At 36.0% G+C, this 14,974-nt stretch overlaps 2 protein-coding genes and 1 pseudogene across 3 annotated transcripts; 2 read left to right on the top strand and 1 right to left on the bottom strand.

The window, feature by feature from the left end:
- The first annotated feature begins 709 nt into the window (after positions 1-709).
- Positions 710-1,769, top strand: LOC122054994 (annotated as a pseudogene).
- A 1,673-nt stretch (positions 1,770-3,442) lies between these two features.
- Positions 3,443-7,657, top strand: LOC122056719 (6-phosphogluconate dehydrogenase, decarboxylating 2). Of its 2 annotated transcripts, none has more exons than XM_042618806.1 (2): positions 3,443-3,539; positions 5,925-7,657. In XM_042618806.1, the coding sequence occupies exon 2, from the start codon at positions 5,932-5,934 to the stop codon at positions 7,384-7,386; it is 1,455 nt and encodes a 484-aa protein (XP_042474740.1). In that variant the 5' UTR covers positions 3,443-3,539; positions 5,925-5,931; the 3' UTR covers positions 7,387-7,657. The 2 variants fall into 2 exon arrangements, with proteins under 2 accessions (XP_042474740.1, XP_042474739.1); XM_042618805.1 differs by lacking the exon at positions 3,443-3,539 and adding an exon at positions 4,812-5,647.
- A 789-nt stretch (positions 7,658-8,446) lies between these two features.
- On the bottom strand, positions 8,447-14,630 carry LOC122056721 (TOM1-like protein 1). The gene is made up of 4 exons (XM_042618807.1): positions 14,473-14,630; positions 12,329-12,869; positions 9,198-9,443; positions 8,447-9,094 (listed from the first exon to the last, which is right to left on the bottom strand). The coding sequence occupies exons 2-4, from the start codon at positions 12,845-12,847 to the stop codon at positions 8,717-8,719; spliced, it is 1,143 nt and encodes a 380-aa protein (XP_042474741.1). The 5' UTR covers positions 12,848-12,869; positions 14,473-14,630; the 3' UTR covers positions 8,447-8,716.
- Positions 14,631-14,974: the final 344 nt, after the last annotated feature.

Below are 14,974 nucleotides of genomic sequence, written 5' to 3' on the forward strand. Positions count from 1 at the left end.
ATTTATGATTATTTGGATTTTCAAAGACATTTTCAAAAGACTTTTAATAGATATATTAGTCCTTTTGTTTATTAGATTTTTTTCCGTAAAACGTGTGCTTCGCATTGCGCTTTGGGCTTTAAGCCCTAAGACCTTTGAGCGTTTTTTTATGTTTCATGCTTTTGACAACTATGGATATAAGTAGAGGATAGAGTTGATCCATATAGACGATCCTACTTAATGGGATAAAATTTTGTTGTCGTTGTTGTCGCTGCTGCTATTGCAATATGGGGTTTAACTCATTATAGAAGTTTATGTTTAAATATTACATCTCAAACTATGGCATAAACATGAAATGCCATTCGTGCATGTTTTCTAATACATTGATATTTGCTTCTACAACAATCACTTTAAGTATGTAGCAAATACATTTTTGACCCATGAGCTTTGGTTTTTAGAAGAATGACAAGATATTTACACAAGCTTTTATCTACAGCCAGTTTATCATCAACATTTACAATAATTATTTTTTTAGGTCAAATCTAGCTCCATTGTATAACCCCAATACTTAATTTTTTTAGGTCAAATCTAGCTCCATTGTATAACCCTACCCTTAATCCTTCAAAAGTTTTTCCTATGAGAATTTCAGTTTTGTACTTTGGACGTTTAATAAGCAACAGTGTGCCCACCGATGCTCGCGATCATTCGCTAAATCTAACCTTGTTTCTATTTCCTGAATTTGGATTTTGATCATTCTCTTTCATGTTTGTTGGGAGATAACATATACAACTTTGGGGAATTGCTTGCCCGTCCTATTGTAAGTGGGAGCCCTACCGACTTGCATTTCCTTTTAATTGTTGCTATTTTATCAATATTAGTATCTCTTTATTTTATTAACTATGTGTCTATGAATGGTTATACTCCATAATTTGTATAGATCTCCTTTGGATCACACCGTGTCTACTCATATTATTGAGCTCTTGATTGCTCTACAGATCAATAGTCTTATTGGGACAAAAATGGAGTGGCTCTACCATATTCTTCAGGCTTTCAACTCTGGAAATCTGATTCGCTATCAAGAGCTATGTCGGATCCATAATGCTGTGAATGCTCAACCTGCACCAATAGAAAGGAAGCTACTCGAAAAAATGAACATTCTGTGTTTGATGGAAATAATATTTAGGTAAGATCCTGAGAGAAAGGGTCAATTACTTCTAGATATATGTTAGTGTGTTTAAAGATCTTTCTCTCTTTGGATCATTCCTAAATTGGCATTGCCTTTTGCAGTCGGCCTTCCGAAGATTGACTATTCCATTAAGTATTATAGCGCAGAGAACTAGACTTTCAGTTGGAGATAATTCGATAATATCTCAGTTGCATGTATTGTTTGGTAGTTCACTTTGCACTCACTGTCTTCGTCCTGCGAGTGTTGGCTTTGTGAGACAGGAATGCATTCCTGAGTATTATATGCACAAAATCGTTACAAAACCATTGGTTTATCTATAGACTTATTTGTTGCTTTGTTATCCATTGAATCCTCGATAAAGGTACTAGCATTGCAAGCTGTGCTCAACTATTTCCTGTTTTTTTTTTCCTGCTATATTGAATCTTTTCCACAGGTTCATCTCATTGAAGGCATAATATATCAAGTTGAGGGCACAGTACGTGTCTCATGGGCGCAACTAAGAGTTTTGGGGATTCCACAGATTGAATCCTTGTTACATTGATTGGGTTCCTGGGTAGGGAAGGTGCGGACAGCTTTGTCAACTGTCGAAGTGGAGACGCCCTGATCTAATCAGCCATGACTAAACTTGACATCCACCACTTTACTAAGACTGTCAGCTAAGGATTCAATTCTCGTAAGATTTGGTGCTCATGGGCTATAACAAAAAATCCCAGGCCCCAATGTTTCAGGTATCTTGGATACCCTTGAGTGGTTTCATAGGCTGTTGAACATCTTAGCTTGGAAAGAAAAATGATATGTTCAAAGAAAAAAATTCAAAGAAAAGTTCAAGAATAAACACATAAAATGATGGAACCTACAAAAAATTATGTATCAATCATTAAACTTTTATTTGAATTTTTTTCCTTGAATATATCATTGCTCGCTTAGAAATATTCAATTATACACTTGTTAGTCGAGATCAATTTGCATTCCATACAAAACACACACTTATATTCGTCATTGTAAATTGCTTTTGATAGGTCAAAAAGTGCGCTTAGACTTGTCGATGGGTTCTACCAAAATAGTGTAGTTAAAAGGGTTTAAAAAGATTCTATAAAATGTATTTGGTCACAATTAGATCACAATTAAACCGAGTCAAACTTTGTGTTGATCAAACTTTATTTGATAAGGTATTTAAAATGGGCAATCGTTGAAACGATCGATCAAGTTTGTTTTTTTTTTTTTGAGTTTAGTTTATTTAAATATTTGAGTTTTTAATTCATATTGATTGTTTAAATTTTTTATATTTTTAAGTTTGTTGGATTTTTTTTTATTTATTTACAAGTTTAGTGATAGATTATTGATAAATATTTTTTATAAATTTTATTTGTGAATATTGTTTCACCATCTCTATGTTTTTTTTTAAAAAAACATAATTAGGTGTCTGTTTTGCCGTCTCTATTCGCAACTCATATATGTCTAAGTTTATATATTTAATTTAATGAATTATTTAAATTTATTTATTTAATTAATTTTGTATATATTAAACTGATATAAATAATTTTTATATTTGATTTGTAATTTAAAATATTTTTTAGTTTAAAATTTTATATCAAACTAACTGTATATTTGACAAGTATCAATGGTCGCATAATTTCCACGTGGTATTTTCGTTTGATTGAATGGTTGGTCAACCACGCATTCTAAATTTGCCTCGCCAACCTCTTCTTTTAGCCGCCACCAACCTCTTCACTTTTTATTTTATTATTATTATTATTTGATTTTAAAATTTATATTTAATTTCACACCTTTAAATTTCTTTTCTTTTCTTTTTAATGGATGGAATTTAGTTATTTAGGATTATTTATATTTTCCAACTGGCAGCGTGCTGTGAGGGATGTTAGATGAAGATTCAACACGGCATTCAAATGATTCAAGTCAAATTTTCTTTGACTCGTAAAAAATCTATTATTTTTTAAAAAACATATTATTTTTTAAAAAACATATTGACACTCTTTTTCCTAATTTGTTCTCTTTAAATTCTCAATTAATATTTTATAAATTAATTATATTCTTTAACGACTTAAAATATTAGTGATGTAAAATATTACTGAGTTAAAAATATCATATTGTATGGGGTAAAATAATAAAACTATTAAAATTTTGAATTTTATGGGGGCATTTTGACAATAATAAAACTCTAAAACTGTTTTTTTAATTATCTTTTCAAAAAAAAAAGGTTAAAAAAATCATTTTAAAATAATTATTTATCTTGGGGATTTTCACATGTTGCTATTTATAGTCTTCGATAGCCATGGAAGAAATATCTCCCCCCTCTTCTCACCTACCCACCCGTTGGATCTGCTTCCGAGGAGGGCGATCGATCGATCTGAAGGTTTGCGCTCTCTCTATCTTCCTATCATCCTCCGATCCTTCTTCTCGTTCAGCTTTAGATCTGCTAGGTGTTATTTGAATGCTCATAGATCTGTTGCCGGGTCTTCTCTTGCAATTATTGGACTCGATCTAGATACTTTATTTTGGTTTCAATTTCTTGTGGTTCGGAAGATAGAAGTTGGGAAGTCGTATTGTCTTAGACTGAATTTTTTTTGTAGTTTTACCCTTTGCTTTTGTATGACTAAATAGCGTTTGCATGATTGGCTAGTAGAGAAGGGATTAAATTTATGTAGTTTTCATCGATGGAGAAAGAGTACTAGTTTTTTATCGTGTTAATTTTGCTATTACAATTGAAGATCCATTACTTTAGATGTTAGGCAGCGTCTTCAGATATTGTCGATTTGTTCCTTGATGGTGTTTTTTACCTCACTTTGGTTGATCTTTTGTTGCATGAAAAGTTTATGGCTTCTCTCTAGATCCTTATTGATTTCTATATTAGACATTAGTTGGATCATATCCTCTAGGTGCTTTCTTACAGTTGTTGTAGCAAAAGGTGATTGTGTTCACCCAGACCCCTCACAACCTATCCCCAGTTTATGTGAAAGGAGGTAAATTACGAGGTCAGCTTATAGCTGATCGTCAAGTTGGCTAGGGGATGAGAGGAGTTTTTTTTCCTAGAGGGCATGCGCCCGCTGAGAATTGATCCTTTATTCCATTGTAACAAGTCTGCCACCCCTCTTACTGTTGTTGGTAGTGACAAGATGCCTAAGTTTTAGATCTGATTTCAAATTGTAGCAGAAGACTTTCTTGAAAAGAAACTAGAACAGATGCAACAACAAAAAGAAATTTCTGTAATTGCTTATTTTGACTTCTCTGTTAGATTGTCTTAAAATGCACAAGCCATTTGTTGGATCAAGTATTGTATGTTATATACTTTTTACTGAGTAGGTTGGAGTCAACATATCCACTTAGAACAGAAGTGTTTGGTTGAAAAGAAAACTAGGACAAATGCTGTTAAAAAATGTCTGCAATAGTATGTTTTCACTTCTATATCAGATAGTCTTGAAATGAATAAGCCATTTCAGATCTCTTGTTTTTTCTATTGTTTTTTTCTTCTTCTCGTTTTTCTTATGTGATACTCTTTTTTCTTCAAATAACAATTAGAAGTTTTTCCTTGGTTAACATAAAATGATTGAAGATTGCACTTAGTTGTATGCTAAATGATTGCCTGTTCTTAATTTTCTATTCTTATTAACATTATGCTTCATCTTGGTGAGCAGAAATACACTGAACATCTCGGTTGGAAATTAGATGATTTTTTTGTTACATTTTGTTAAGAAACTTTGTTTGATGGGTTTTGCTTCTTCAAGAGAAAAAGTTGCTTCCTAAAGTGACTGTGTGTCTAAAGGTTCTCAACTTCTATTGGAAGGACCTCTATAAATCTAACTATGCTGTATTATTTTATTGTTGACGGAACTGAAATGTCATTTCTCACGCTTCAAGTTATGTACATTTCTGCTGTATTATGTTATCCTTGTGTTCATAAACCTAATCTTCAATTAACCTGAGATCAGAAATTATCCTCATTCTTCAAGTTGTCGCTTTTGTATGCCTAAAACATTGTATGGGCTTGTTATTATTCAGCAGTCTGTTCTGATATAATCACAGAGGCTGTTGCACTGACTTCCATTCTATATTTCCTGTGTATCACTAGTCTACTATTCCTAAGTTAATCGACTTCAACTATATTTCTCATGATAACAGAAAGTATATTAAGATTTTTTTGAAAGAATTTATATATTCCGCTTCACATTTTCTCTCAATTGATTGTCTCACCCTTCTTGGTTAATGTGCATTTGTACTAATCCATCATTGTTGATAATTATTAATTACTCACCTCTGAACATGGCCATTTTGTCTTTTGCTAGCACCGCAAAGTGGCTTCTTGATTAAAAAAAAAAAAAGGACAGCCCGGTGCACAAAGCTCCCGCTATGCGGGTCCCGGGGAAGGATCCATTGTACGCAGCCTTGTTTTTTGCAAGAGCCTGTTTTCAGGATCCGAACCATGATCTTTTGGTCACAAAAGAACAACTTTACCGTTGCACCAAGGTTCCCCTTCATGGCTGTTATCATGGCTGTTCATATGATTTTTGTGAATGTTCTACCTCAGTTTTCTAGTATGTTACAATACTTGCTTATAGCCAATCATACTGCTTGCTTTGAGCTTCTAAGAGATGTAATAAGGCATGAATGTGAATTTATATTATTTTTCACCATGGTTCATTCAATGGAGTACTACTGAGATATGTAGCTTTCTATTTTTTATTTGATTCTGGATCTTTTGAATTCTTTGAAAATTAAGTCTCCTTGCATAATCTTTAAACAGGTTAAACATGGCTCTCTCGAGAATAGGCCTTGCCGGTCTTGCTGTCATGGGCCAAAACCTAGCCTTGAACATTGCTGAAAAAGGATTTCCTATTTCTGTATACAATCGGACCTCCTCCAAAGTTGATGAGACTGTCGAACGTGCTAAACTCGAGGGAAACCTCCCTGTTTATGGTTTCCATGATCCTGCAATCTTTATCAACTCAATCCAGAAGCCCCGCGTTGTCATCATGCTTGTGAAAGCTGGTGCACCAGTGGATCAAACCATAGCCACACTTTCAGCTCACATGGAAGTGGGTGACTGCATAATTGATGGAGGGAACGAGTGGTATGAAAATACTGAGAGACGCGAAAAGGCAATGGCCGAAATTGGTTTCCTCTATCTTGGAATGGGAGTCTCAGGTGGCGAGGAGGGTGCTCGTAATGGTCCTTCATTGATGCCTGGAGGATCGTATGAAGCTTACAAGAACATAGAAGATATTCTTCTTAAGGTAGCTGCTCAGGTGCCTGACAGTGGTCCCTGTGTTACATACATTGGCAAAGGTGGTTCTGGTAATTTTGTAAAGATGATCCACAATGGGATCGAGTATGGGGACATGCAACTGATTGCTGAAGCTTACGATGTATTGAAATCCGTGGGGAAGCTTACAAATGAAGAGTTGCATCAGGTTTTCTCAGAATGGAACAAGGGTGAGCTCCTCAGTTTCTTGATTGAGATCACAGCTGATATTTTTGGGGTGAAGGATGATAAGGGTGATGGTTATCTCGTGGACAAGGTCTTAGACAAGACCGGAATGAAAGGTACTGGCAAGTGGACTGTGCAACAAGCAGCAGAACTATCAGTGGCCGCCCCAACTATTGCGGCATCTCTCGATTCCAGGTTCCTAAGTGGACTGAAAGAAGAAAGAGTTGCAGCTGCTAAAGTTTTCCATTCTGGTGGATTCGATGGTGTCTTCGACAGTGAGCCAGTTGACAAGAAGAAGTTAATCGATGATGTGAGGCAAGCGCTTTATGCCTCAAAAATCTGTAGCTATGCACAAGGCATGAACCTGATAAGGGCAAAGAGCATCGAGAAAGGCTGGGATCTCAAGTTGGGCGAGCTAGCTAGAATATGGAAAGGCGGGTGCATTATCCGTGCAATCTTCTTGGACCGGATCAAGAAGGCATACGATAGGAACCCCGAGCTATACAACCTGCTAGTGGATCCTGAGTTTGCCAAAGAGATACTGGATCGCCAATCTGCTTGGCGCCGAGTCGTTTGTCTTGCTATCAACTCTGGCATCAGCACTCCTGGGATGTCGGCTAGTTTAGCTTACTTCGACACTTACAGGAGGGAAAGTGTTCCTGCCAATTTGGTTCAAGCCCAGAGAGATTACTTTGGAGCTCACACATACGAGAGGACCGACATTCCTGGGTCTTTCCATACTGAGTGGTTCAAGATCGCGAAGCAGTCCAAGATCTGAACACACGCATAATCTGCCTGTGTTTTTCTCAAGAACTGCATGTTAGTAGCATCAGACTTTCGGTTTTAAAAGCTTTCGATTGAGTGAATAATGCCCAATAGATGGACCAGATTATTGATTTAGCTATCTAATTGTCTGAGAATGCTGTTTCAGTGGATTCAGTTGAAGCCAATTTGCGTTCGTATTATGGATTAAGGTTTGGGGTTTTATGTTATTGCTTGTTAAACCTGATATTTCAGTGCTTATTAGTAATGAATTTTGCTTTCTGTCATCTATTTTGGTTACGAAGAGCCCTTGGGATGAATCACTAAAGAAAGTGTAGGAGTATAGACACTTTCTTCGTTTCTAAATATAAGTTAGTGTCACGATAAATTCACAATTCATTCCTCTCTTCTTAGACTTCCCCTCTGTTGCTTGTTGCGAGCTGAACAATAAACTCGCAGCCACTTGGTTGCAAGCTCATGAGGAGTCAGTTAGCTCAGTCCCCAGGGCGTAGCGCAGACGGTGGGCGCATGACATCTCTTGTGTAATGGTCAAGGGTCGATTCTCAAGAACTGATGATTTGAGGTTTATCCCACCATACGTCTATGACCTATGTACCTGCATGAACCTCCCTCTATATCCTCTATATCCGTGGGGTCAACAATAAAAGGACCGCTAAGGTAATGAACCTCCCTCTATATCCTCTATATCTGTGGGGTCAACAATAAAAGGACCGTTAAGGTAATGAACCTCCCTCTATATCCTCTATATCCGTGGGGTCAACAATAAAAGGACCGCTAAGATAACAGATCTACTTTTTATTAAAGCATATCGAGAGCGAAGGACAAGATCATAACAAAAGTTTAACATCTCTCACCCCTAGCTTTCAATATTCTCTAACCATGCACGCATGTTTTTAAATGCTCAAAGAAACCACAATCTAGTCTCTTATATGGACTTCTTATTTCCCTCTCACAGTCTAGTTAGTCCAATCCGATATAATAATACATCTCAATTGCAACTAATTGGTTGTCACTAGCACAACAAAAACCTCGAAACACAAATCAAGTCGAGAAAGTTGATTGGTGACATCATTATTCTAATCACATTATATAAATTTAATAACATATGGAACAGTCTGACATAAAAACCCTAATGTAGCACTCGGAAATACTATACAAACGATTGAGAAAAAGTTTTACTTGTCCAGTCACAGAGATGGTGAATTAAATCCATTTAAGCATCACATTCTACCCTCTCAAGCATGATAACAATTCTATGAGAAACATGAAACTTTTTATCAGGAGAGGGCTCAGAAGCTGATTAGGTCATCTTTCTGTTACTTCTGCTATTTTTTAGGGTCTTGATCCTCGGATGTACTCCTTCCCTTTCTGCTGAATATCATCTCGTCGAGATCATCTAAGTTGTCGTCTGTGCTCGATCTTCCTCTTGCACCAGCTGGTTTTCTGATGAGGGCATTGTCACTGCTCACTCGAGGAGAGTCCTCAGGCTCGACCGCGACTGGAATCACTGCAGGCTGTGGTGCGGAATTCATAGCTGGTGGCTTCTTCAGTTGCTCGTACTTGGAGAGAACCTTTTGGAGTTCGTCATTTACATTCAACGCCTCAAAAAGTAGAGCTTCATTGTCACCTGCTGTCTCGATGATTCTTTGAACTGTGTATTGGCTTTGTTCGCATTGCAGAAAGAGGGTACTTGTCAAGTCATCCTGTCGACATAGCACAAAAGAACAGGCATTCAGATACTAACTTTCCGGCTATTTAACAATAAAAGAAGAAACACTGGATATTTAATATATGGTTTTTATAAACCTGTAAAGCTTCTTGATGTGGCGAGGATGATAAAACAGTAGACAGAAGTTCAATGCTGTTGCGAGCCACGTCAAAAGCTTCCTTTATTTGCTCAGCAGTTAAATTGTGTGCATGGAAATCATTGAATGTCTGCCGATTAGCATTGTTATATGCTTCTGTCTCTGAAACTGAGCGTGGAGGAGTAAATAATGGGGCTAAGCTTTCATTATCTCGACCGGGGAATCGAATGCCTCTAGATTTCAAACTCTATTGAGCAAAAGAAAAAGAAAACTCGGTGAAGTGAATTTAAATGTCACTTAAACAAGAGCATGTAGTCTCAAGTTATAGTCAACAAGGTACATGCTTTTTTGTGGCACATAAAATTCGTCATAATCAAAGTTATAACAATCATTCGCTTTATCGTGATCACAGAAAATCAAGATAAAACATTCCATAAATAGAAATAAAAAAATAGATTTGGTTAAAAAGTTTGATAAAATTGTGGTTTCAAGAAGAGTTAGCTAGACAAGCACATACATCACCTAAGATGTTTCATACCAAAATCACAGCCATCCATGATCTATACCTTTCTATATTCATAAATGAAAATATGAAATAATGAAAATCATATTGCGACTCTGTGAATAGATGACCACATTCCTATTGAGGATGGACACAAAGTTAGCAATCATTCATGCTGTCTAAACTTTTTGCAGACAACATTTAGCTTGGGGTCTCTAATCCATGAATATGTATTTATTCATAAAAACTTTCAAGTTTAAAGCTCGTTGATAAATTCATTTGGTTCCTTTGCTTCCATGAATATGAGAAAGACACATGTCATGTCACTACTAGAATAAGGATTAAGTAATAATTTATCATAAAAATATGTTGATGCGCCACATTAACTCAAACAGTTAGATAGAGTATACCTATGCATTCATTAGATCTAGAAATCCAATAAATAGCACAACAAAAAGCATTAATATTCATTCTTATTGTGAGAAAAATTTAAAATTAATGCATACGTATTTAATTTACCAACTTATCAGTAGTTCAAATTAGCAGTAGACATTGGTACCTCCATCTCTGTGTGGTGACTGTGTGAGTTAAGTTCTCTTATGGCAGTTTGAAATTGGTGATCAGTTTTGAAAATTCCTTCTTTAATTTCTAGAAGTTGTTAAAAATTTGTTGCAATTTTATAAAGAAATTAAACCTTTTAAAAGTTATAATTTTAGAAATAAAATAAACTTTTTCTTAGACGCCTTAGTCTTAATTCAAGTCATAAAGTAGTTAGGATCTCATGTGGCAGATCATTTGCTTAAGAATATTTCCCGCATGAGTTGAGTTTGTCGGTGCAGGGAGCACCAGATAGTCCAACCTAGGTTTTGATGTTGGCAAAAGGTTCAAAGTTAAATTTCATTGTAACTAATCAAAAAGTCCTAGTAAGTCAAGTTGACTAGATACTAGGCAAGGCAAAAGTCCTAGTGGATACTAGACAAAGGGAAAGTCCTAGTTATAACTAGGCAAAGAAATCCTAGTGTAGGACTGGGTAAAGAAGTTCTAGTCGAGTGAACTTGGCAGAAGGCTTAGTAGATCGAGGACGTCAGATAGAAGTCCTAGGGGTCGAGGACACTAAGCGGAAAACCTTAGTATCCTCGTAGAAGTCTAGATAGGTCGAGGACTAGACGTCTAGTGAAAGTCTCAAAGGTCAACATCGGATGCTGAGCAAAAGTCCAAACAAGTCTAGAGGTGCAACGAAATCCAAAGTCAAATCGAACAATCCCGAGACTATCAAATCTCTTTATTTTTGATTTTATATTATGCTGTTGTACTAATGGTGCAGAAAATCAAAGCTCATCGGAGTTATGAGTACTTCGGACGCCCAAAAGGGATCCAAGCACCTGGACGTTCGAGCGATTGGATAGGATTCGGGCGACTGGATATCTCGAACCTAGCCAAGCGAGTAGCTGAGTTGGCATGCTATAGTTAGCTGGCACACGTTAGCTTCCAGGCGCCTGAAGGGATCTAGGCACCAGGGAAGGGATAGAGGTGACTCAGATAGAGCTTCGACAAGGTGCAACCATGTATGTAATCCAGATGTCCGGAAGGGACCTAGGCGCCCAGAGTTGGATAACTCAGCGATGAAGGTGGAGTGGATAGGCCTTGGTGGAGGCGTCGGGAATAACCTATAAAAGGAGCCTTCGACCAGGAGCTAAGGACCCATATCTTCTACGCTCAAACAACGTTCATGCTGCTCTGAAACTTAGCTATCACGCTAAAATGCTACTCCGACAACAACTTCCTTTGCTATCTCTTTAGTTTTCGAAAAACCGTGAAAAAGTGAAACACACTATTCACCTAAATTAATCCACCAAAATAGAAATATGAATGCATTTTGTGTAGTGCGATTGTTCGTGTAGCATCAATCATACTTTATCATTTAATCCATGTTTGATAAATTAGTGATATACTTAAGTAGGCATTTAAGAAACAACTATGAAAGTAGTTTAAAATTAGTTAACTAAATTTGTGTTGCCATCATACTGAAATTGTGTCACTTTCTCTTTTCGCTTAGCAATTTGTGTTTTAAGTTGGATGATATATATGGTGTTCTCTACAATTACTAGAATTGCCTAATCTCGCATATTGGTTTTTCTACTAAATTAATCCATAAAAATAGAAATATGAATGTATATGTCTGTATGATGACCCCAAGACAAGTAAACTACATGGTAGAGCTAAATATACAAGTTGGTACTACAGTTGCCAAGTATTTCCACATAACTACAGAAGGTGGGTTCAAACTAGAATGACATCATGATATCTAGATATGGAGCTATTAAAATATAATAGTCCTGATTATTTCTCTATCAGGATAGCTTAGAGAGATAAGCCTAAAAATTAAAACGTGTAAAGGAAAACTGAAGCATAATTGTTGGCAAAACTTCATAAAATATTTTATCTCTTTTATCAACAATTGCCCCCTTTTCAATGCTATCCATAAATACTCTTCAGCTTGAACATATATTGCATGTGATTGTTAAGAAAAGAAAGAATTAATAGATGGTTTCAAACTGCTAAACAAAAAGATTCTGCTACAACAGAAAACAGTGTAATAAAACTTTGATACCATAGTTAGATAATCAAACCTTGTAGGTTTCCTCAAAGACTGGCAAGTATTTAAGCTCCTCTCCAGCTTCTCCCCATGCCTCAATCAAGACAAGAGCCTTATTCCTATTATTCACTACAGTCTGTGGATCATCAATCAACCTGACCATCTCATCAAGTATCCTCTCTGAGGCAACCTCTGAAAATGCCTTCTCACAGTTCTTTACACAGGTCTCAAGAAGAACTAATGCAAGATATTGAACACTAGTATTCTTCAGCATGATCCGCTTCTTAATGCCACGGATGAAATCAACGCTGTTGAATCTTCCACTGTTGATCATGTCACAGATTTCAAGGTTGGCAGGCCAGTTCGGGGCATTCAGGGTCTCCGAGGTTGCTGCCTCAACTATTTTTTCAGCTTCATTTTGGACTTGAAACAACTCCTTCATCCTAGAACTCATGGAGCTCACACTAGCAGTCATCTTGCGGCCAACCCCAGATCCACTGCTCTTTAGACGCTCACCAAGGGCATTAACTCTATCCTTAAGATTTTCCCCCATCCTTGAATATCAAATGAAAATTCTATACAAGAAAATAAGATCTGTAAGTCAAGACCAAATAAAAAGGAAACCCCCAAAGGTAGCATTTCAAATAACTAATAGCTCAAGTCTAAAAAAAAACATTATTTGACAACTCAGTTCAAATAATAAGAAGATATCTAGACCACAAAATCATTATCATTGACATGTTGATCATCATCAAGAATGTGTTTGTTCTATCTGTGGCCAAGTATTGCTTTACAACTTTTCTAACTATCTTCCTATTATGGAAACAATATATTTGACTATGATCATTATCACTCTTAAAGTAATCAAATGTCCATCTCTGTTCTCAAAGTAAGTAGTAACAAATATAAGATCATAGATGTAATGAAATCCAAAGTTATATCACCCTCTTTATAACTTGCACTAAATCAAAAATTTCCATATTCATCCTGAAATCTCCAAGTAAAAGTTTTTCAATAACGGGAATACCATGAACAATTTTATCCAAATTTTCCCAAAATTTCCTCCTACTTCAAGGGAATAAGAACATATATCTCATTTCTTAAAATCAACTTTAGCATGATAATGCTATCCCCAAATCTCTTAACCTCAACAGTCTCATTCTTATAATCCTTATCTAACACAATACTTATTCCATTTTTATTTAATATACCAAAATTTTCAAATTGGCATTGTCTATTTCTTTAACCTTTTCTTCATCCCATTTTACATATTTTTTTACACATAATACGTTAATTTTGTTTAAAACTTGGTATGCACTAATAATAGCACTTTCCTTGAAAGTTTTCCTGTATTTCAAATTACTAGCTTAAGCCTATGATCATGGATTAACTTGTTTTGCTTCAGTGGCCAATAATAATGTGAGAACTCTTACTTAGTTGTCATCACATTGGGGTACCAAAGTGATGGGTCACTTCAGCATAACCTCATAGCCCATCCATTGCATCATATTGAGGTGCATTGGTGGTGAAGTCCTTTTGCAACATTGGTCTTACAAATTATGAGGTTAAACTTTATGTTTATACATTTAGATAAAATGAAGGCTGATTGTTTTGACCTAACCTTACTCACACTTGGGACCAGCATCAGCTATTTAGAATTCTAGACCACAGCATAAAGAAGAAGAATAACAATGGATCACAAAAACAATGGTGATACTATGACAATAATCAATACAATCATCAACTAAAATTTCAGTGAGGAACACATCTATAAATCAATCATGACTTCTAAGTAAGCAGGCCAAAGTTTTAAATTGATCTCAAAGTATTTGACAATAACAAAAGGACTTGTCGACTTCAAATTCTCACTATTACCAACAACTGAAATCAATGGATATAAAAATAAACGCGAAAACCTCAAAATGCAAAATTGGGGGGTACTGAGTGGCGGGGGAAAAAAAAATCAGCTTTTGCTAAAAAAAAAAACAAACAGAAAACTCTCGATTCCGAAGGAAACAAAGCGCAGATGATCCCTAGCGTGAAGAAGAAGCAAAAACCAATCAGATAGAAATAGAATCAGAGCTTCTCTAGGAAGAAATGGATTAACTTCGCGTCGTCTACGATCTAAAAACCTAGAGATTTAGGGTGTAAACGGAAAAAGAATACAGAAATTCGTACCTTTGAGTTGGAGAACGAAAGCACAAGGGCGATTTCTCCTACTTCTTCTACGATCCGTCCACAATCCAACTCTTTTGCGATTGCGCCGGCGATTTTGAGATTTTTTCAACTTCGCCGCCACTTTAGCCCCATCTCGAACCCGCGGTCTGATGTGCCAGTAAGGTTCTAATTTGACAAGAAGAAGTCAACGCAAGGCGTGGCGAGATTAGAACCGTCGGATCAAAGGATAAGGGATAAACGTATCGTTTGTGGGCGGTGGAGGATAAAGCCTTCGGCGTTGGGGAAGGATCTATTATTATAATACTAAATCCTGTTATATAGTCAGTTTTTATCTCTATTAATGATGATAAAATTTTATATCATTCTATATAATACAAATAATTTAAGAATGAATCGAATCACTATTTTTCATCCTATATAATATAAAGATGGACATTTTATTATATAAAAAATTAATTTTTAATAAATATATATATCAACTTTTTAACGAATGCTATATTTA

Source organism: Zingiber officinale, chromosome 3B, assembly GCF_018446385.1.
Source record: "Zingiber officinale cultivar Zhangliang chromosome 3B, Zo_v1.1, whole genome shotgun sequence".
Taxonomy (NCBI): Eukaryota; Viridiplantae; Streptophyta; class Magnoliopsida; order Zingiberales; family Zingiberaceae; genus Zingiber; species Zingiber officinale.

What these genes read in the sequence shown, in the direction of transcription:
- LOC122056719 (XM_042618805.1), top strand. Translation starts at nt 5,604, where the DNA reads ATGATCTTTTGGTCACAAAAGAACAACTTTACCGTTGCACCAAG. An exon ending in AACTTTACCGTTGCACCAAG is followed by an intron (nt 5,648 to 5,924) that starts GTTCCCCTTCAT and finishes ATCTTTAAACAG; the next exon opens with GTTAAACATGGCTCTCTCGA.
- LOC122056721 (XM_042618807.1), bottom strand. Translation starts at nt 12,847, where the DNA reads ATGGGGGAAAATCTTAAGGATAGAGTTAATGCCCTTGGTGAGCGTCTA. An exon ending in TCTTTGAGGAAACCTACAAG is followed by an intron (nt 9,444 to 12,328) that starts GTTTGATTATCT and finishes TTTGCTCAATAG; the next exon opens with AGTTTGAAATCTAGAGGCAT. An exon ending in CACATCAAGAAGCTTTACAG is followed by an intron (nt 9,095 to 9,197) that starts GTTTATAAAAAC and finishes CTATGTCGACAG; the next exon opens with GATGACTTGACAAGTACCCT.